Genomic DNA, 23464 nt, shown 5'->3' with positions numbered 1-23464 from the left:
TTATAAATCAGTTTAGAAAATCAGTTTGCAAATAAAGATTTAAGTAGAGTAATAGAAAAGAAAAAAGAAAGGAAAAAAAGAAAGAAAGAAAATAAGAAAGAAAGAAGGAAAGTGGAAGAATTTTATCGATCATATTTTTATTATTATACATATTCCTTTGAAATGAGAAATGATTAGAGATGAGCGCGCAACAACACATCGTGTTCGAAGAAAAGATCTTTTCTTCGGATCAACGAAGGATCCGATCCATCCTCTCGAAGTTGGATCGTATCGATCGCGGCAGTAATAGTAGTAGTAGTAGTAGTAGTAGTAGTGTAGTAGTAGTGTAGTAGTTGTGGTAATGGCAGTGGCAGTGTAGTAGTCGCTCGTGTGACGAGCTGGAGGACTGGTGGGAGGTCTCGATAAAAGTCAGTGCCAGACTGATTGTGATTCAGAGTGGCGGTCGACTCCGGTCCCAGCTCCGCGTACTTCTCGGTCGTGCGCGTTATATCTTTTGACGAATCCTCTCTTCCTCTTTTTTCATTATACATATATATATATACACGTATGTATATATGTATATATATTTCCTTCTCCTAAAATAATATACATCTTCCAAAAAAAAAGAATTAAGGATCTAGTGATCTTCCAGAAAGAGGAAAAAAAAAGGAAAAGAATCCTAATTCTTTGTTTATCGACTTTCTTTATCATCCTCCGTTAATAATCCTTACGGTGACGAAACGATCGAAAGGAAAAATAATTCTATTTATTTCGATTTCGATCGAGGGAGTCTCAAGTTCGAAGAAGATTAACGAGAGAGACGGAAAGAAAGAGAAAGAGGGACAGACAGAAAAGACAGAGAAAGAGAGAGAGAAGAGGAAAGTCGTGAAATAAGAAAAATTGGAATTGGTGCTGTGAAGGAACGAAGTTTCAAGAGAAACGAATCGGGAGAGAGAAAAGAAAGAAAGAAAAAAAGGAAAGAAAGCTATTCGAGTTTGAAAGAGTGAACAAATATTACGTTAATCGTCGAAATATCGCGAGGAAAGATTTATCATCGTTTACTTATTTTCCTTTCTTCCTTCTCGTCTGCTGTCTCACGTATATGTGTTCGTCCGTTTAAAGAAAAAAGAAAGAAAGAAAATTAAAAAAAAAATTCTAAATATAAACAGAGAATAAAGAAAGAAAAGGTGATACGTAAAGATAAAGAGAGAAGATCGAAAGGACGCAGGTACACACACACACACAGACACACCGTGTTTGTGTGGAGAGAGAAACCAATCAAGGAAAAAAAAAGAAAATAAAGAGAAGTGTCCTGCGATTCAAGAAGACCTTCGAACGCGCGTGTCACTCTTCTCGACGCATTCGGTTTTCGAATCTGAGCGACTGGTATTATTGATCGACCTCGTGTGCACTAGAGGGTAGTTCCAAGTGAAAAAGAGAGAGAGAGAGGGAGAGAGAGAGGGAAAGAGAGAGAGAGAGAGTGGGGCCAGAAATACAAGAGAGAGAGAGAGAGAGAGAGAGAGAGAGAGAGAGAGAGAGAGAGAGAGAGAGAGAAAATTGTCTTTGAGAAGAAGTAAAGTTTCACAGACGCAAAGTTTGCTCGTCGTGTGACGTACATACGTTCTTCTTCTTCTTGTTATTATTATTATTATTATTATTATTATTATTGTATATTTTTTTGTCATCAACATCTTCCTCTTCTTCTTCTTCTTCTTCTTCCACTGCTTTCTGTCTTTCTTTCTATCCTCCATTTTTGATGGCGTTTCATTGTGAAGAAGGAGGAGGAAGCATGGCACGAAGAACCATAAGAAGTTTATTATTCCTATTGGCTATTGTTGCGACCTTCCTATGCGATAAAACGGAAGCAGCACCTACGACGTCGAGTATTTCGGATCTTTCTGCTATGGTGAGTAGAATTTTTTATTTACTTATTTTTTCTATTTTCTTAAGAATGGCACGTACGCGCATACACATACACACACGTTTTAATATACTTATATATATGAATAAATGCATACGTTTACTTATTTACGATAAATAGGTAATGTTTTTTGTCGGTATAGAACGCGTTCACGTGTATTAAAATGGATATCTAATAATCGTGTTTCTCGTTTGCGAGAAAAGAAAAATCGTTAAGAGTGCTACCTTTAGTATGTAGGTAGGTCTTTTGCTCGCCCGAGTTATCCAGGCCTGCAACGAAGTCGATAAAGCATTAGAGGACCTAGACCGCTTTACAACTCGACCTAAAATACCTAAAACCATTTTTATTTTTTCTCTTGTTTATTATACGCGAATAGAGATTACAATTGAAATATATATTTATACTATTTATATTAATACTACGTAGTATATTCCATTTCTTTTTTTTTTTTTTATTATATAGTTTATTATATTATACCCTGATATATATATATATATACTATATCTATTACATAATATATTATAATCAGTAAATTATAAATACTATAATTGATAGAAAATATCTTTTACTAATGTATTATTTTTTAAGCCCTTTGAACAATAGCGACAAATTACTTATATAAATATAAAAAAAAAAAGATAATATAATCGATCTTTAAGTATCTTTTAAATCTTATATATAATAAATATGTAGTTGATTAATATCGATGAGAAAACGATAACATAGGTTCGACAAGTTAACGTTGGTAACATTACGTAGAATATAAGCTTTCTATCTTTTAACAACTACGACATGGATAGTTTATCTATCCTTAGTTATTTATCTTTATCTCGTAATAAAAATTTGCACTAACTACACATGGAATTCTTTTGGACTTCGGTAAAAAAGAAGATATAGTTAGGTAATCTCATATCTACTATTATCGTGAAATCATCAACAACTATATCGATTCATTGAAGAAATATTGAAATTTCGTCATTGTAAATTCTTTTCTTTTTTTTTTTTCTTTTATACTACTATGCATCGTAAAAAATCGTACTCCCTCTCTCACTCTCTCTCTCTCTCTCTCTCTCTCTTTTTTTATTAATTTTCTTTTGGTCTAATCGTCCTCTTTTCGGAAGGAAAAAAATATTTTCGGAATTTTTGTTCGCTTTTTCTTTCTAAACGATATTTTCTTTACTAACATTTACAACACACGAAGAAGTCGTCGTCGATGATTCGATCTTGGCCTTCGAATGAAAACGGGAAAATATCTTGTTCATTTCTTTTTTTTTATTTTTTATTTTTTATTTTTTTTTTTTTTATTCTTTTTCTTTTTTGTTCTTACTCTATTATTTCCGACCATTATTTTTTACAACAAAGAACGAACGATGTTCTAACATAGTACTCAAACGCACACAGTCTGATTAGAACGTGCCAATTATCCATAACGCGATGTTCTTCCAACATGAAAAATGAATAATTTCGAAATAAATGTGTGCGTGCGTGCATGCATATGTGTTTCGTGTAAAGCTTCGTTGTAAGTATTATTATGGGAACATGTAAGATGTATCTCGTAATGAAAAATTATAATAGGAGTTCGATATAAAGAACGATTAGAATGGTCTTACTTGCATTAAAAACTGGACAAGTAGTAGATGATAATAATTCAATAATATTAATAACGTTAATTTCATTCATTATTTTTCTCAGGTAGTACTTAATAATAATAATAGTAATAATAAAGTTAATTATATTCATCTTCTTTCTCAAATAGTAATCAATAATAATTAAATAATAATAATGATGATGATGATGATGATGATGATGATGATGTTAATTTCATTCATCTTTTTTCTAGAGTAACAATCGATAATAATTCAATGATGACAATAATAAAAATAACAATAACAATAACAATAATAATAAATGTTAATTTCATTCATTCCTTCTCAACGATCTGACAAGAATAATCAATCCTTCTTCTTCTGCGTTTCGAAAAAGGGAGAGAAAGAGAGAGAAAGACAGAGACATGAGAAAAAAAAAGAGAAAAAAGACGAAAAGAAAGAAATGAAAGAGAAAGAAAAAAAGAATAACTGAAAAATCAACAAAAGAAAGTCATTGCACATATAGGATATACATGACGCGTTTCAGCAGTTGCACGTGCTGCAGGGGAACACGTGTGTGACTACTGTAAAAAGTTACAAGAGAAAGAAAGAGAGAGAGAGAAACTAAAGGCGGGAACGAGTAAGCGTCGTCAGTGTCGCATTTAATTACAATGCTATACTGAATGTAAAAAAGGGGGTCCACGAAGAAGACAACGTTGTTATTGTTATTGTTATTGTTGATCGTTGTGTTGTAGTTGACAACGACGATGAGGAGATAAAAAAAGAAACACAAAAAAAATATGAAGGTGTAAGCAACGAAAATGTGTCCGATAAAGAAAAAATCTTTCGTTTCGACGATTATTTTTTTTCTTTTTTTTTTTTCTTTTTTTTTTATTCTAATAACACTGATCTAATCTAACGATCGAGTACCCAATTTGATATCTTTGATAAGAAAGATACAATAAATGGGACTTGTACGACAGATTATAAGACACACTGACGTTAGTATAGAAACTAGGCTAATTCTAAATTCATCTAATGTCCCTCCGTCTCTCTTTCTCTCTGTACAAGTAGTAATAATAGTAATAATAAGATTTTACTTGTTCGAACGTAGGCAGTAGTAGAAACGTCGTTATTCGAATCAGACATAAATACACACAGACATACATGTACTTTGCAATAGCTCATTCTTCGCACTTAAATAGAACAACGAACTTGGTGAATCTTTACGAGAAGAAATAAAATAAATAAAAAGAGAATAATGGTAATGATAATCATAATGATGATGATAATACAAAAAGAAAAAAGAAAAGAAAATTCATTGAAGATTCCGAACTCCGCCGATTATATATTTTTTGTAGAATCGCGATGATCGAACACGACAATCGATGATATTTCCTTAAATATTGTACATTTTATTTTACAACATTTTATTATATAACAAGAATTATCAATCGGAGAAGAAATTCGTTGGACATATAATGATATCCGTCATCGGTGAATCCACCGACAGGAAATACGTCGTTTAACTTTATTTCAACGATTCTTCTTCTTCTTCTCCTCCTTCTTCTTCTTCTTCTTCTTCTTCTTCTTCTTCTTCTTCTTCTTCTTCTCCTGCTCCTCCTCTTCGTAATTGACACAGATTTATGTGCAAGTGGCAACGAGCCAACTCGGATTCGCAAGCTGCAACTAAGTATCTACATATGTATGTATGTACGTAGTACGTATGTAATATGTAATTTTTTTCCTTTTTCCCCTAGCAAGCAATGCGAGTATCAAAGAAAAACAAAATGCTTACGAGGAACGATACTCATCGACTTACATACTCTCTCTAATCATAGAATTTGAAAATTTTTCAAGAATAATTTGCTCTGTGTGTCGGATTGAAAATTAGTAATACTTGCTTTGTTGATGTCAACGTTTCAAATGATTTTTAATATATATATATATATATTGCTTATTTAATTATATTAAAAAAAAAATAATGAAAAAAGAGAAATCTATGGAAAATATGTTCGTCGATTTGGCGAGTTGCCAACTAGCTACTAACTTACTCTCTTGGGATCATTCGTCTCTCTGTCTCTCTATCTCTCTCTTTCTATCTCCTTTTTCTCTACATAATCCGTCTTTCTTTCTTCCTCTCAATCACGCAGATCGTACTAGGAAATTGTAAATAATGTATGTGCTTCGACACGGAAATACACCGTCGTGTGTAAGACGAGCGCGAATGTTGGCCTTCGTTGTCGCGTATCCACAGTCAGAACACGAATTAACCGTCATCGGAATATTAACGATCGAGCAATAGGATATTCTCTCATCGTCGCTCGATCCGGCTCGATCGGCCGTTTCTTTACTTAACCATAGACCCGTTTGGCATTCTTTCTTTCTCTCTCTTTCTAGAGACCGGACAGTGTCATAAAAGGTCTCTCCTTTTCTATCTCTTGACGACAGTATTTAATAGAATTTAACTATATTCGCTCGAACTAGTTTTCAAATTGCATTTTATGTAATTGCTAAATCGTCATATTAAATTATATCGAAAGAATTTTCTTTTTATTTTTTATTTTTTTTTTTTTTTTACAATGGATTTATGTTTGATTGATATAAATCCGATCGATCGATCGATCGATCAAGAAAAAAGGAAAGAAAAGAAAAGAAAATCTACGATTTATTTATTAAGAAAAATTCTCTAAAGTCAATCGGTGTGTGTGTATATATATATATATATATATATATATATATATATAAAATCTATATTATTAAAAAAAAATTCTATGGTGTCATAAGGTATATATATACATATATATATATATATATGAATGCACGTGAGTTGCATGATACATGCGACTCTTTTCGAAGGCGTGCAACTATGTGCTCGACCGACTATGTATTTATTTATTTATTTATCTGTTTTATTTATTTATTTTCTCTCTAGCACGTAAAACAAATTGGAATAAAATTTGTCATAAAATTTGCACGAATGAGCCTTAAAATTCTGGCTTATCGCTAATGTTATTTCTTGTTTATACCGGTGGGAAAATGGAACAACCAGAGAACAAGCCCGACATTTGATTTCTTTTTCGTTTTCGTTCGATTAAGAGTATAAACGAAAACACTACGGAGAACTTTTACGATGTAAAGTACGTACTACCTATCGTGAGGAATTACGTAGCTATTCGAAAGCGAAACTCACGTTCCGAATCGATTTAATATCCTCATTAAGATATTATAGTGATATTTTCACATTTCCTTTATAAAGAAGAATATAAAAAAAAGATATATATATATATATATATATATATATATATATATAATTTATAGAAAAGAACAGCCTGATATATTTGCTATAAAAATAATAAGTCAAAAATAAAAAAGATAAAAAAAAAATTGCACGTACTCGACAAACTGAAGCAAACTCGTTCGTAGAAAATATATTTTATATATTATATAAAAATAAAAAAAATAAAAGAATGCATCTATTCGACAAATTGAAATAAAACCCGTTCGTTCGAAGAAACTCATAATGATGTTGCGCTTATGGTCTCCTCCAAAGATATAAATTCGGTCCTGGCTATTACGAATACATCACGCGTACGAAATGACAATTCGTTCTTTTTCTCTATGCAACCGCTAGATTCGAATTTCCGGAAGAATGCCTTCGACATTACGCAATTATAATCCACGTTTTTATTGTCACGTGCGACGGTAAGCGCACGCGAGCGCATATTCATTATGCAAGTGTATCCGCGAAATTCCTGATAAAAAAAAAAAAGAAAAAGAAAAATCATTTCCATGAAACAACACATCGCAACGAAATATTAATATTAATTTTTGTCGATCTACGAAATCGGATTTGAAATTCTATTAAGAGAAAGTAGGTTCTTGTATTAAATATTTTTTTTCTTTATATATATATATATATATATATATATATATATATATGAGAAAAAGAGAGAGAGAGTCCCAATGGACCGATGTATTTTCTCTTTTCCTTTTTCTTTTTTTTTCTTTTTTTTTTTTTGAATAATTAATTAGAAAAAAAAGAAGAGAAAAGATAACTGTGATTTATTAAGCTAAAGAAAGAAGATTCAATCATCAAGGTCAAGCTTATATATAATATATATAAAAGAAGGACGAACGTACACGCACACTCGTGTTGTAATAGTGTCATTATACATATGCATACATACGTATATAATAATCTAATATATAATAAATATCCTGCTAGAAAAAGATAAGAGAAAAAGCACGTAATGAAAAATATAAAGGATAAATTATAAGTCATATGTATAATTAATATTTTTATACGATATATATTTTTATACGATAACCGCATACGTGAGTGTAAGTATTTTCCATACAGGTAAGGAAAAAGAATGCATTTAATTTATTATATTTCTCATAAGTCGACATTGACTTAAATCATGTATGTAAGTACTTACGTTATCGTTTAAAAAGAAGGCTAACTTGCATTTATATCGTTCAGTTCGAGAATGAATCATCTTCGTTCGTTCGCTTTGTATGTACGACACATTATCTACTATGTACACTATACACTGCAATACGTTACTTCCGGAGTCGTTGAATCAGCAATTTTTTTACATACATATTATTACAAGCCATGTGATTCACTTCGGTTTATCACCTTTCTCAGCTTACTGTAACGTCGGATCAACTGTAAAATTCATTTTATATATCTCTACGGGTCAGCATCCTTTCCAAGATCCGTTTCAATAAGAAAGAAAAGTTTGTCGAAAGAAAAATTTCCTGACTAACTCTTGGCTGACTAACTCGTGTCCGTTTTATTATCTATCGAATTGGCATGTATTATAAATAAGAATGTCCAAATTTTCGATACAAAAAAGTAACGTTGTCTACTTTTTAATTAACAAGTATTTCGGCAAACCAAATACTCTCTAAGATGGTTAATCTATTTGGATATCAAATATTGAACACGTCTTTTCTTTTTTTCTTCTTTTTTTTTTTCAATATAACAATGCTAAGATATAAAATTTATTTTCATTTAATTGTAAGGATAGCAAAGATTTTGTTCGATAAAAAAAAAATATGAATAAAAATAAAAAATGAAAAGATACTACGTACGTTTAGATATGAATTAATAAAACTTTCGATATTACTTATTGACAATACTTGTTAGATTTTTTCCGGACAGATAAAGACAGATAAAGATAATAATATCTACGTTATCGTTATCTAAATGGTTATCCCCATCTTATAATACTTTTCTTTCGAAATACTTTAGAACAAAAGAAAAAAATACGGGATCGAAATTCAACCGATCAGGACCATCCTTTACCGAAGAATTCGTGTGTAAGAAAAAGTAGAGGAGTGTCTTAAGAGAATTGACTCAAGTAAGGTCAGTTAGGGTCAAACACCCTACTTCGACTTGTTTTGAACACGTCTGTTGGGTTCGTACGAATCACAAAATAAGATTTGCGAAGAAACGTACTCACTTTATCTTTATCTTTCTCTTTTTCTTTCTTTCTTTCTTTCTCTCTTTCTCTTTTTCAATGTCTTAAACAACAACGGAAAAGATTCCGAAAGAAATGAAAAAGCGAAAGAACTAAAGTAAAATTGTGTATTTATGTGTATATACCGGAACGTTTAAAGATTTCTCGGAATAATGAAAAGGAAAGAAGATAAAAAGAAAATGAAAAGAAAAGAAAAGAAATGAGAAATCGACTCGACTACGAATATTTCCTATTTATATACGTTCAGTATTTTTAAACATTTTTTATCATTTTAAATAAATGATCAGTCATTGATATTTCTAATAAAATATCAATGCGTAAGCGATTAATAAAAAAATTGTCAAGTACTTTAATTATGACATTTGAATGAATCTAATAATTCGTCGAATTATATTCATACTTACGATTGATTGATAAAAAAAATAAAATGATAAAAAAAAAAACAAAAACAAAAAGAAAGAAAGGGAAAGAAAAAAAATATTGACGAGACGAATAACGAAACGATAATTTCAATATTGCTACGTGAAGTCGTTTATCGAATTTATAAGAATTTCGAATTGAAATCGACGTGATTATATCGACACGATTATCAATTAATATAAAACTGGTAAAAAGAAAAATTCTTAATACGTCGATACTTTAATAAATAATCAATGAAAGATCAAAAATCACATCGACCCCTTCTCTTTCTTCTTCTACTTTGCTACGTCGTCGACGTCGTCGTCGTCGTCGACGTCGACGTGACGATAATTTAAAAGAAACGACTCGATGATAAGAATCGAGCGATCGACGGTGCGTCAGAGAAAAGCGACCGGTGTCAAGGAACGATTCGTGATCATTAAAAAAAAAAAAGAAAAGAAAAGAAAGGGAAAGGTTCAACGCGATCTAACAGAGGAGGAGGTTGTATTTTGCTGCTAATAAAAGAAAAAAAAAGAAATAAAGAAAAGAAAGAAAAAAAAAGAACGAATCTACGATTAACGAAGTTGATGAGAATTTGTAATGCGCTCGATCGATCCAGATGGGTCAGGGTCGAAAGAGGGATAGAAATTAATAGAAATAAATTTGTTCCTTGTAACTGTTCGTAGTAAAAATAATAAAAATAGCCGACTACTGATACTTAAGTTACGATAAAAAAAAAAAGAAAAGAAAAGGAAAGAAAAAAAAGGAAGCATACGTGTCTAATTGCTAAACGTAAAAATAAATCGATAATTTTGAAGAGAACGAAATAAAAAATGGAAAAAGAAAAAAAGAAGAAGAAAAAAGAAAGAAAGAAAGAAAGAAAAAACGAGGTAAAATCTATGGCGTGAAAGGAATAACATATTATGTTAGCCACGCGACTTACAGTTGAGATTAAAAGATATATAATGTATCTAAGTACTACTGCCGTATACATATGTATGTATATTTGTATATACACAAATATATATATATATACATATATGTATGTATGTATAGGTTGAGATTAGAAGGCGTTCCTCGCATCGGGAATAAAAGTACACGATCCGATATATTTCCACTTTGCGAAGGAACGCATGTAGCCATCGATCGATGAGAGGATCTTCTAGAAAGAAAGAGGGAGAGGGAGAAAGAAAGGGAGAGAGAGAGAAAGAGAGAGAGAGAGAGAAAGATGGAGAAAGAGAGTAAGCAAACGCGAAAATATATTGTTAGGTCGCACAAAGCGCAGAGTGGATAGATGCTCGTTGTATTTTTTGTATTCAAGAAACGTCTGGCAGGAGATGCGAGGGCGTGGAATACTGATGGGATCTGTGTCGACAAAGACCTCTTCAAGGTCGGGGTCGCTACACGATACTCGTGCCTCTCTTCACCACCTTCTCCTCCTCCTCCTCCTCCTCCTCCTCCTCTTCTTCTTCTGTTTCTTCTTCTTCTTCTTCTTCTTCTTCTATTTCTTCTTCTCCTCTTGTTCTCGTTCTTATTCTTCTTCTATTTTGCTTCCACAATTCTATAGATGCATGCAAGAACTTGATATGCGACATTTAAACGGAATAACGTTGTACACATACATAGATAGTAGACAGACATAGTTTTTAAAATGTTAAATATTTTCCTCATTCTTGTTCCTTTTTATCATGTTTTTTTTTTCTTTCTTTCTTTATTTGTTTTTGTAGTCTTTTATTCATTCATTCATTCATTTATTTTTATTTTTTATTTTTAACGCTATAGATAGATATATCATGTTTATTACGTGATCTTTAGTTTGTTCTTTTTGTTTAATATATTTCTATATAAGGTTTCCTTATTATTAGTAGTATTATTATTATTCGTGTAACTAGCCCTTTTTAGAATGAAACGTGAGTCACGCTTGCAAACAAGCTCGATACGTTTATAGGAGCCATTAAGTCTTCTTCTTTTCCTAGTATGTAACTCAAGAGAAATAAAAAAAAAACACACACAGAGAGAGAGAGAGAGAGAGAAAGAAAGTGAGAGAGCCTCGCCTACGTTCGCTTTAAATCCTCATCTTTGTCGTTCATTATATTCGCGGGACAAAACTTATTTCGCGTCTTCTTCAACGTAGCAAATCTAACTCATTCCATCGTTATCAATGATAACACTTTGAGATAACGTTCTACAGATATAAGAACGCAAAGATCAAGAGAACACATCCTATGTGTATATATATATATGTGTGTGTATATACATATGTATGTACGTAGATAATAAAATAAAGTCGAACGGGGTTCTATAAATGTTTTAAGGGGAGATTGAAAAGAGATTGCGTATAATGGATATCGATTATCTCTTTGAGGTTATCCATACATACACATAGGTACGATATATATATATATAAAAGTATATATAGATAGAAATATATATATATATACATATACATACCCACATACAATCTGTTTAAAAAATCCGTTTCTAGCCGCACTTATGTTAATCCTCATAGAAATCCAACAAAATCCAGGTCGTCCTTTCAACTTCAAAAAAGATAAAAAGAAAAAGAATGATAGAGAGAGAGAAAGAGAGAGAGAGAGAGAGAGAGATTGATCGAAATAGATTTCTTTTTGTTTTTTTGAAGATTTCAATCGACATTTTAGCAGCATCCATTACTGAGAATTAAATATTATAAATAAAATAGAAATAAATAAATATGGCAATTTTGATATTGTTAAATATTCCTGCAAAAGGATTATATCTCGAGGGTTGTTGATCGATAAACTGGGTGCCTTCTAATGGCGGACATCGTGACGTCGTGATAGATGGAATGACCCGGTAACCTGTTTTGCTCGGTACCACTGCCCCACACACACACACACACAAATTATATATATATATATATAAGTGTGTGTTTTACGTATGTATGTAGATATTAATACGTAACGCATCTATTTACTCAAAACGAAAATTCAACAAAGTTAACATGCGTTATGAGATAAGGACGACCCAGTTATAACCACGTACACCTGTTTTTATTTTTAAACCTCTATTAATTTTTCTTTTCTTTTTCTTTTCGTCACGATTAATGGAAAAATTCTAATTTTTTATCGCGCGTTAGAAGAATTCGAAGGGATATAGAAAAATCTTCTTTGGTTTGCTCGTTATAATATCTTACATGATGAGACTTATGTACGTATATAATTATTTAAATACATAACTCGACGGGAAGATATTAGAGAAACGGAACAGAGTCATTATTTCTATCGTTAATAATTATCAATAATAATAATAACAACAACAACAACAACAACAACAACAACAATAATAATAATAACAACAACAACAATAACAACAGAGGTGACAACCACGAAAGAGAAGTGTAAATTGCCGGAGACAATAAATTCGTTACGACATTTCCGGAATAGAGTGAATTTCTGTGCTTCGAATTGAATTCAGGTCATGGGGAAAGATGTCTGCTTGTGTGTCTGTGTGTGTACATATGTACATTTAAATCGGATAAATCGACCGATCAGGAAACTTCGGCTTACTTCGGCAAAGATGCAATGCGGTAAATGCTATTACCGGTTTTGAAGGTAACGTTCGTGTTATAACCAAGAAAAGAGAACTATAAAATATGTATATATCTATTTGTACTTGTATATCTATGTACATACACACACACACACACACACACACACACACACACATTTTTTTATTTATTTCTTTTAATAGAAAATATTCTCTTTACTTCTATACGTTTCGTTTCCGCAAACGTATTAACAGAAACAATTATCGATAATAGCTCTATTATTGTTACGAATTATATATGTACTTTATGTCCGTTTGAAATTTTGACATCTGCCAAGTCTAATGTTATCCTATAACAAGTGCATGTACACGTACAGAGCCGTATTTATAGTTAGGAATGCCCTGACTAATGTCAGTCACATACATCGTTGCGAACAAATTTATATCTAATCGATCAAATACGTACGTATTTCTTTTTCTTTTTTTAATCGTTGTTTATGAGGAAAGAGAACAATTCTTTAAATGCGACTCTCATCGTCTTCTCAAAAAAAAAAAAAACACAAAAAAAGAAAAGAAAGAGAAAGAGAGAGAGAGAGAGAGAGAGAAAATAAGAAGTCCCAAGTCGAGTGTAATGTATTTTATAATGTATACGGTCCTGTCTAGTACATTCGACGACGTTAGATGGATAAAAATAAATCTTTAAACAGAGATAGAGGGTGTATAAAAGCTCTTGTAGTACTATAATAGTATCGACAATGTTCATTATATACGATCGTATTACATGTATTTACGATAACATTGTAGAAGCTTTAAATGCATTTAATTAGCGAAAGAAGACGATGATATCAAATTAATTGCAAATGAAACGTAATAAAGCATTAAATATATATCGCGATACAAATATTCTTTTTCTTTTCTTTTTTTTTTTTTTTGATCTGACTTTTGACTTCTTCTTCTTCTTTCTCTTTTTCTTTCGTCTTCTTATCTTTTCGTAGAAAACGAGCATTGGATTCGGTGTCCATGCATGAAATAATTCTAAGCAACGAGTTCAAGGTAACAAATCACGTGTAACTAATCACGTTGACTTTACGGGATCAAGGAGATGAAAATTTGCTTTAATTTCGATCGAACGATACTATATAAAACAATAATTCTATTTATAAGCATATGATAATGTCATTGCTATTGAAAAAAATATGTACATAAGTGCATGCATAAGTATATATCTGAAAGTTATATATCTGTTTTCGAGCGGCAATATCAATTCTCATATCCATAGTTTATGAATTCAAAGATCTTAGATATCATGAGCCGAGTAAAGTTTAATCGATGAGACATCACTGACTAGTATCGACTATCGTCTATCGATATAACTGGAATATGCATTTGTTCATGAAGCATAAAAAAGATACGTATATTTCCACGTGTGCAAATTTCATCAACAAATTTATCTATATAATTTATATTTTATATACACATATATATATATATATATTCGTGTGTGTAAAAAATATATATAAATAGATAATATTCTCTCGATTTTTTTTCTCAAAAAATAATTTGTTTTCTTTTTTACTTTGTTTTACTTTTTCTTCTTCTTCTTCTTCTTTTTTTTTTTTTTTTTTACAAGAAATAAAAAAATATTATCCCATCTATCGAACGTGATTTTTAAAACAATAATATTATCTTCTTCTTAGGACGTTTCTTTTTCACAAAAAATTAATTCTTTTCCGACATTTTCTTTTCACAAAAAAAAAAAAGAAATCGTGTGTGTCAAACGTGATTTTTAAATATAAAATTACCAAGGAAATCGTCACGTGCAAACGTGACAAAGGAGAACATTATTCATAATTCATGTTCACAGATTTTTACTGCTGCCATTTAATATATATATATATATATATATATATATATATGTACATATATAAAACTCGTACAAAGTGTTGTTTTAATTAAGAGTTACTAAAATGACGCGAGACATGATAAGGAATCAAAACTACGTCAGCGTGTCTCACGTATGTAAATTTGTTTTATCTCTTTCCTATGTATACAGTTTCTTAATCTCTTTTCATCTAGCCAATCGTATAATCATTATTCTCAAGAATCACAGGTATTTATAGTCGACTAGTGCATTGTCGAAGGAATTCTACATTTGTTTGCTCATCAATGGAACAAATACGATTAAGTAATGTTAATGAAAGAATATCGGTATTTCTAATTACGTTTGCAAAAAAAAAAAAGAAAAAAGAAGTAGAGAGATGAAAAAAAAATATGGATTAGTCATACTTCGATATATTTCGAGGAATATTATATAATACGTAAGTAGACAAAGACGATCAATAGAATCTAATAAAAGACCGATAACTTTTCGAAAAATTTCAAGTAAAATCATAAAAAATAATATCAAGTAATATGTCACATGTTAATTACCTTTCTATCGGAATATTATATTAAATTCCATTAATCGATTTCATAAAAGATAGATGGATATACAAAAAAAAAAAGTTTCAATTATTCAATGTTGTTTATCGGTTATTAATTCATACTTAAAAATATGTTGAATTAACGAACGATAAATGAAGTATATAATATAATACAATATCTAAACATTTCGTAGCTGGTTATACATTTCTATTTAAAAAAGAATATATATATATATTAATTTATATTCAATATATAATTATGTTAATACCTTCGATACGTATAAGAAGTATAACGAAAAATAAAAGTTTTGATGAGTTGAAACATTTCAAGCAAGATTCAAGAAAACGAATCAGAACTTTTCGAATTATTCGACGATGCAAATTTCCTTGAAGTTCTTTGAGAGACGTTGAATATCCTTGACTCAGGATACGTCATTCTCTTTCTCTTTCTCTCTTTCTCTCTCTGTCTGTCTGTCTGTCTCCTCCTCTCCTATTTACTCTGATCTTCTAATTAATGTAAGATTTAATGGAGTTACCATCCACGCACGAGTCAGCATCGATTTCATGGAACTGATCTCTCTACTGATTCATTCACGATAGTATTCTACAATTTATTGGTAGAAACACACATGTATATACATATAAAACGGACATATGTATATACGTATAAACGTATACGTACGCATAGTGAACGCAGAGGCGTATTCTTTGACGGTGGAGGAGGGGTAAGGTCCATTCATGCGCGAAACACGCACGTGCTTACACATCGTACCACGTACATACACACACGTACACATATAAACACAAATCGCACACATATATATCGTACTACCTTCTTCATTCATAAAAATCTTGCGACTTCTCGGAAGTCGAGCTGCGCAGGAGGATTACGAAATTCGAGTGAGTCGACCAATGGTCGGTGTAAAGAAGAAAATAAAAAAAAAAAAAAGAAAAAAATGATAATGATGATAATAAAAAAGGAAAATGAAAAAGGAAGAGGAAGGAAAAAAAAGACGAAGTGAGAATTTGAGAGACTTAGTTGAATCATAAACGAAAAGGAAAAGAATGGGATATGTGAATTGGATATGTCATATATAAAATCATCATAATTCTTTTTATTACCTTCTAAATTTCTAATGATCATCGTAATATAATGATCGTAGGAAGTTTAGTTGGAAGATCTTATGATTCACCTATTCTCCTTCACCATAACACAATTTACGTTTAATAAGACTTATAGTAATTTTGATTTTTCGATTATATTTTTCATTTAAACCTATAATGATTTACCGATAGATAACGATCGTTCGTCATCTTTATCTGTCAATAAAAAATATGTAATAAAAGCAACGACGACGATGAATCGACAATTATTTTCCGACAACTTCATCTTATCGTCTTATTAACTTTTGCGGTTTTTATTATCATTCATTTCCGTGGAACACTATTTACACTTGGTATCTTCGCGTACGTATGTGTATATACGTGTGCATTCGTGTGTGGAAAGTAACAAGAAAGATAAAGAGAGAGAAAGAGAGACGGAAAGAGACAGACAGATTTCGATTATCCACGAAAAGCTAATCGTCGCGTCTCGCGGTTTTTAGTTTATCATTAATTCCAATTAGAATCGTTATCGATAACGATACAGAGCTAATACTTTCCAATTACTCGTCGAAATCTTGAACTTGAGAAATAATCTTAATTATCCTTTTTCCTCGTATTGAAAAATTAGTCATCTAAACTAATGCAGACTAAGTATCGCTTCGATGGTTAGTGCTCGTAAATAGATTTCGAAGGTCACACGTATAGTTAATCCACTTTACTCTTATAAATTGTCATTGAGTCGTTCTATATCTTTTTTTTCTTTTTTCGTTTTATTTATTTATTTATTTTTTAATCTTTTTTCTACTCCTTTCTTTCTTTCCTTTTTAGTGTAAATTTCTTGTCGGTATAATGAACTCCTTTCATACGGAATTTCGATGAGAAGAACACGAACGCGAACGCGTTCTTTTCTCATAATCGATAACTCGAGTCCTTTCTCCTGAGCACGTATATCTTCTTGACCTATATCAACGCGTGTTAAGAAGAATGTTCTATTGTACGAAAATAGGAAAGAGCAAGGAGTAAAAGAGAGAAAGAAAATAAAAAAGCCGTGAAATAAACTGATGTCAAGCGTGAAAAACTCGAAAACGCAAGAAGCCCAGTTAGCAATTTTTTAATTCGTATAAAGCGATAACTCGTAAAAGGAAGAAAGAAAAAATTAAAAGAAAAAAAAAAAGAAAAGAAAAGAAAAGAGAAAGAAGTGAATGGTTTCTAATCGTTGTAATGTGACGTAATCGTCGATCGTTCCTACTCGAAGTCTCGAATATGAATTTCTTTCTACGACGAAAGTTTACTGTTATATTCTCGACTATATTACAAATACAGATAGGGTACAGATAGTAATCGCTCCCAGAATATTAATGAGAAACCCATGTCTGAGACGTTTAAGTAACTGTTAATCGATTGCATCGATTAGGTCACTAGCCTCGAATAATCATCATCATCGTCATCGTCATCGTCATCGTCATCGTCATCGGCGTGTGGTCACCGAAAAAAAATTTGTCATTTCCCTAATTCATAAAAAAGATGTTCCAAGATTGATCATGTGTGTGTATGTGTGTGTGTGTGTATATATATAATACATAATCCAAAGTAGAAAAGACTTAAAAGCCTATAGGTATATCTAGTTCGTTCGTTCTCTCTCATAAAGGGTTTCAATCCACTTTTCAAATCGTTTATAATCCACTTTCGTTACTCGATACGATAGACACGGAAATCGTCTCGACCTCGCGAATAGGTTGTACTTACCTACTCGGTGTTTGGTCCTTGTCCTAAATTCATTCGGAAATATCGATGTGCAAATGCAGGATTCCCTCCCGTCTAGTCTAGTCTATGAAACAATAGACGTATCTATCTACTTATTTACATACATACCTGTCTATGCATATATGTATATATGTATGTATTCGACAAAATGAATATCAATTACTACTCTCCTTTTACATAATTTTCCTTTTGCTTCTTCTTATTCTTTTTTTTCTATTTCTCTTTCTTTATTATATATTCATTTCTTTTGAGAAACGATAACAATTGGATATTAGAAGGAGAAAGAGAAAGAGATAGAGAACTTTATCGCAAAAGCGAGAAGGAATTAACCCAATCAAAAAAAAAAAATATATATATATAAAGGAAAGAAAAAAAATGAAAAAGAAAAAAGAGAACAACGAAGAAGAATTCTCGACAAATTTACACGCGGATAAGTAAGGCAATCTATCTTTGTATATAAATGACAACCTTCGAAATAGTTCGATAATAAATCGCAAGGTCGACATAAGAAAGCAAGATAGTTTGGTTTAAACAATGATCCTTTGATTAGCCTACCCGGATTTACACTCCAAGATACAATGGGTCGCAATTAAGCTAACGAACACACCCACGCATACACAATAACCATCGATAATAGATCGTACCTTATCGCTTCGACGTACATAACGATGAATTGGTCCTACCCTCGAAAGATTTAATTATTTTCTTTTCTTTTTTGCTTTCTTTTTTTTTCTTTTTAACGCTTTGACTATATATAATGTGTCGTGTCGCTGAATAAATTTCCAAATTTTTCGATAGAATATTTACGACACTTTAACAAGAACTTATAAACAAGAAAAAAGTTTGTTAAATATAAATGAATAATGATTTGTAAACATTTCTATATCTTTTATATATTACGATTTTGACGAATTTAGAAAAGGTCAGAAAAGATAATGATTTTACTCGAGATGTATTATATTTTTTTTTCGATATTTATATTCATTTGTTTTATATTATTCTAACTTTTTTCTTTTTGTTTGCATTACAGAGATATCTCTCGCAGTATGGATATTTGCCATCGGTTAATCCTGCAAATGGCGGAATCATTTCCGAGGAGTCATTATCTCAAGCAATCTCAGAGTTTCAATCGCTTGCTGGAATCAATATAACAGGTACAATCAACAATTTCATCCTTGATTAGATCTAATGAAAAAGCTCTGTTCTGCTTCTGTTCATTTATCAATTTTTCTTTCCTTTTTCTTTTTCGAATTTAATAAGAAAATACAATAAATCCGTACTCCTTTTATTAATATTAAATACTTATAACCTACGGACAGAACTTTTCGATAGACCTAACATAATATACAATATATATTAAGTCACCCGATATATGAAATGACTTTGACACAAAATTTGATTAATATTGTTTCTTTTTTCTTTTTATTATTATTAAATATTTATTGGATCAGCCAATAAATATCATTTGAATTTTTTAATATAGGCTTGTACCAAAAGTCCCTATTGTAAAATAAGAAATTGTAAAATAATTCCTGGACTCTCGTAATTCAACATTATTAAAAAAAAAAATAGTCTAAAAAGTTTTGAGAAAGGATAATTTTTTAAATGACGTTTAGAGATATTTCGTCTAGGTCGTATTAAAAATTCTGTTGATAAAAAAACTTGATAATAATTTGACGTGAGCTAAGAAAGTTATTATATATAAATTCCGTTCCATGTGAGTAGATACTACTCTAGTTTTGATCGTAACTCGTTTTAATCGACATGAATCAGCAAATCCCACCACCTTCATCGTCTCCATTCGATATAGATGCATACTTACACATATATCTATGCACTTGTTCAATGTCGACTGTATGTGACTCACGAGTCGGCGCGTGCATAAGTGAAATTTGCAGTAATCGAACTAATTAAAAGGAGACACGCATGCATGAATTAATCTATTGCGTAAATACATACATGCATAAATACTTATACATACGTAAATATACAATATGTATGTGCGTCGAATGTCAAAGTCCCGTTTCAAAAGTCACTTCGATAAAGTTCACATTCTCGATGAATCGAACGAACGTACTGTCTTATAAATATTCTGAGATGAGAATTATTTATAAATCGAAAGAGAAAAAGAAAAAAAAAGAAATAAATGAAAAAAAAAGCAACGATCTTTTCGAGTATATATAGAATAAATGAAACATTCAAGAAAAATGATACGAAAGGGACGTTCGTGATTAATTATTAGATTGGAATCGAAAAGAAAAATTGAAAGAGTCGCGTGTACGTTAGAAAAATAAAAATAAAAAAATGAAAAATGAAGAACGAAAAAAGAAAAATATCTTTCTATGAAGAAATTTAGCAGGAGAGAATGGCGACAGGATGTATTATCATCGTTTGCATGACGTGAACCTTGAAAACGAGGAGAAGAGAAAAGAAAAAAAGAAAAAGAAAAAGAAAAGAGATGGGAAAAAGAAGAAGAAAAAGTAGTAGTAGTAGTAGTAGTAGTAAAGATGCAAAATGATAAATCTCCCTGGATCACCGTAGCATATTGGAAAGGAAAAGTGCATTCTTGAATGTCTAGACGACGAAGGACCAACACTCCGACATATTGCTGTCTCTCCGAAGGATTCTCCAACGTTTAGTTAGTCACTCTCTTTCTTTCTCTCTCTTTCTCTCTTTCTTTAGCTCGAGGACCTTTGAGAAGTATGATCAAAAAAGTATTTACAATAAACTGGAAAAATTTCGTTCAAAGAAAAGAAAAGAAAAGAAGAGAAAAGAAAAGAGATGTTCACTGGTCACAGAGTCAATTCGTTCCGCAACGAAAAACATCGTGAAAGATAAAAAAGAGAGAAAAAGAGAGAGAGAGAAAGAGAGAGAGAGAGAGAGAGAGAAGTAGAGTCCGGGTGTCGAGGCAAACATTTTCCTACGATCATTGTCAAGGTTATGTCCTTGACACATGACGCGAACGCGAACGCAAACGCGAACAGAGAAACTCGTCAAACTGGACGAGTGTCTCAGCGAGAAAGTGGTTAGTCTTCTCTACGCATTACTTAGGTGAAATTTAGAAACGAAAAATTTTTATAAGAGACATTATTCCGTACGATCCTCTAATCTGTTCTAATCTTTCCTATTTTTTGTTAGAAACGATTGATTCTTATTATTATAAAGAGCGAGATAAAATGAATGGGAAAAAGAAAATGGACGACGTGTAATGATTCGTAAATTAAAAACGACAGACAGACATTATGATAGATGTTAATAACAAGTAGAGTTTCCCTGGTGGTCATCACTAACTATGACAATTTGAAGCATGATTCAGAGTTCGATGGAACGCTTCGCTATGTTATAAGACAGTGGCGCTATACGATGATGATTCATGCTCGTCGTATGATATTATTACATGGTATTGTTGTTAAAATCCGAGAGCCTTCGTTTGCTAGGTGGAAACGAAAAATATTAAAAAAGAAAAAAAATCATTTCAAGTGTGTAGATATATATATATATATATACACGTATGTATCTTTATTTTTATTATTAGTCCAATAAGTTATGACGAAATTTTTATTTAATTCGTATTGTTACAAATAATACGGAAGTATTCTTTTATTTTTTTCATTCGAGCGAACATTTTGTATCTATGATTTACACGTAAATATGTAAATGAAATTGAAAACAATTTCAGAGTATCGTGCATATTGTAAGAATAATTTTCATACAATATTAATAGATACTTAGGAGAGCGTGTTAATAAATAGTTTGCTTCCTACCGATCGCAATAAAGAAAATGATCTACGTAAGTACGAATCGCAAATGATTTACAATGAACGATTACTAATACCATTGATATGTATACGACGAGTAAAGTCTTGACGATAATTCACCAATTTTCTTGGTAACATATGCGAAAGAATGTTGCATGCTGACTATTACTATCATAGAAGAATCACGGAATATGCGACGCGTTAGGTATTGGTACATAATTGTTTTACTACGTAACGTGCTAACGAATTATTATCCAACAAAGAAATATATTAAATACATTTCAATCGTTACGTCTACACATTATATCTACAGAAAAAAAAAAAGAAGAAAAAAATTGAAATTATGTATATCTTGATTCAAAAAAAAAAAGAAGAAGAAGAATTAATAAGTAAATAAATAAGAAATAAATTATGGGTATCAGTCCGTTCGATTCAAAGGGAAAAAAAAGAAAGAAGAAGAAGAAACAGATCGATCCATGGTAGAAATGAGATAATAAAGTTTGATTTTTAAACGAAACGTGATATAAATTGTCTTTAATAATAAACGATATTGGATAGAAGATAGGAAGCTTCCCGAAGGAATGGGTGTCAAGGAGAGATTCTCCAAGTAAGCGTAAAGAGGAATTAATATGAGATAAGTGAAGACATTATGTGGCTAAAGATAATATTATGTACGCATAGAAAAATAGAGAGAGAGAGAAAAAAGAATAAAAAAAGAAGAAGAAGAAGAAGAAAAATGTTCCATGCGATTTATACGAACTCGAGAGATAAATTGTCGTCTAATTGAATCTGGAAAAAAGTAATAGAGATAGAAAGATGATAAAAAAAAAAAAAAAGGTGGAAAAAAATAAAGAAAAATTAAATAAACAGAAAAAAAGGAGAGCGAAGGTAAACCGGAAGGAATGATCTAACAATAAAATTGTATATCGTTGATGGTGTATACGGTATATTGTTCGAACAGAAACGTGATTATCGGTGACGATCTTCCGCCTCATGACTGACAAGCAACCCACGAGAACTTCCTACTATCTGTAGATATAATCAATGGTCAACAAATGTTTCCTGTGCAGTCTACCGATGAAACGGGATCGATCGTTGATTTCGTTTAATAAAATAGAGAAAAGAAGAATAGATCGATCGATAAACCGATCGATCTATTGCAAATTGTTTCAGAATTTGTATATTTTGTCGATCTTTTGTTTTTATTAAAATTCAGAACAGAATAGAGCATATACGTAATTTCTTTAATAAGAAATCTTTGAATATTGATAAGGAATAAGTGTAATAAAAAATGTATAAGTTGCAATACTTTTTAATGATAAAACGAAACGTTTAAAAGTTCATTCGATAAATAAATTTTTCTAGACACTCACGTTTTGAGAATGTTTCAAGTAAACGTAAATAATTTGTTGTTTACGTTGTATGCGATTAAAGATTCATTCATAATTGATATTTAGGGTGATTTGAAGTGACTATTAATAATTTGTTGTATTTATTGATGGGCGTATAC

At 31.2% G+C, this 23464-nt stretch overlaps 1 protein-coding gene across 4 annotated transcripts in view; it reads left to right on the top strand.

Moving 5' to 3' along the window:
• The first annotated feature begins 411 nt into the window (after window positions 1-411).
• The window catches only part of LOC127071558 (matrix metalloproteinase-14), a 32876-nt gene continuing 9823 nt past the window's right edge, over window positions 412-23464 (top strand). For 2 of the 4 annotated variants that reach the window (XM_051010967.1, XM_051010968.1), the window contains exons 1-2: window positions 412-1885; window positions 19227-19350. In XM_051010967.1, coding sequence (XP_050866924.1) covers window positions 1736-1885; window positions 19227-19350 — 274 coding nt within the window. In that variant the 5' untranslated portion in view covers window positions 412-1735. The remainder of the gene's footprint in view (window positions 1886-19226; window positions 19351-23464) is intronic. The other 2 variants (XM_051010969.1, XM_051010970.1) reach the window with 1 other exon arrangement.

This window comes from Vespula vulgaris, chromosome 22, assembly GCF_905475345.1.
Source record: "Vespula vulgaris chromosome 22, iyVesVulg1.1, whole genome shotgun sequence".
NCBI lineage: Eukaryota > Metazoa > Arthropoda > Insecta > Hymenoptera > Vespidae > Vespula > Vespula vulgaris.
This window is presented reverse-complemented; position numbering and strand designations above follow the sequence as displayed.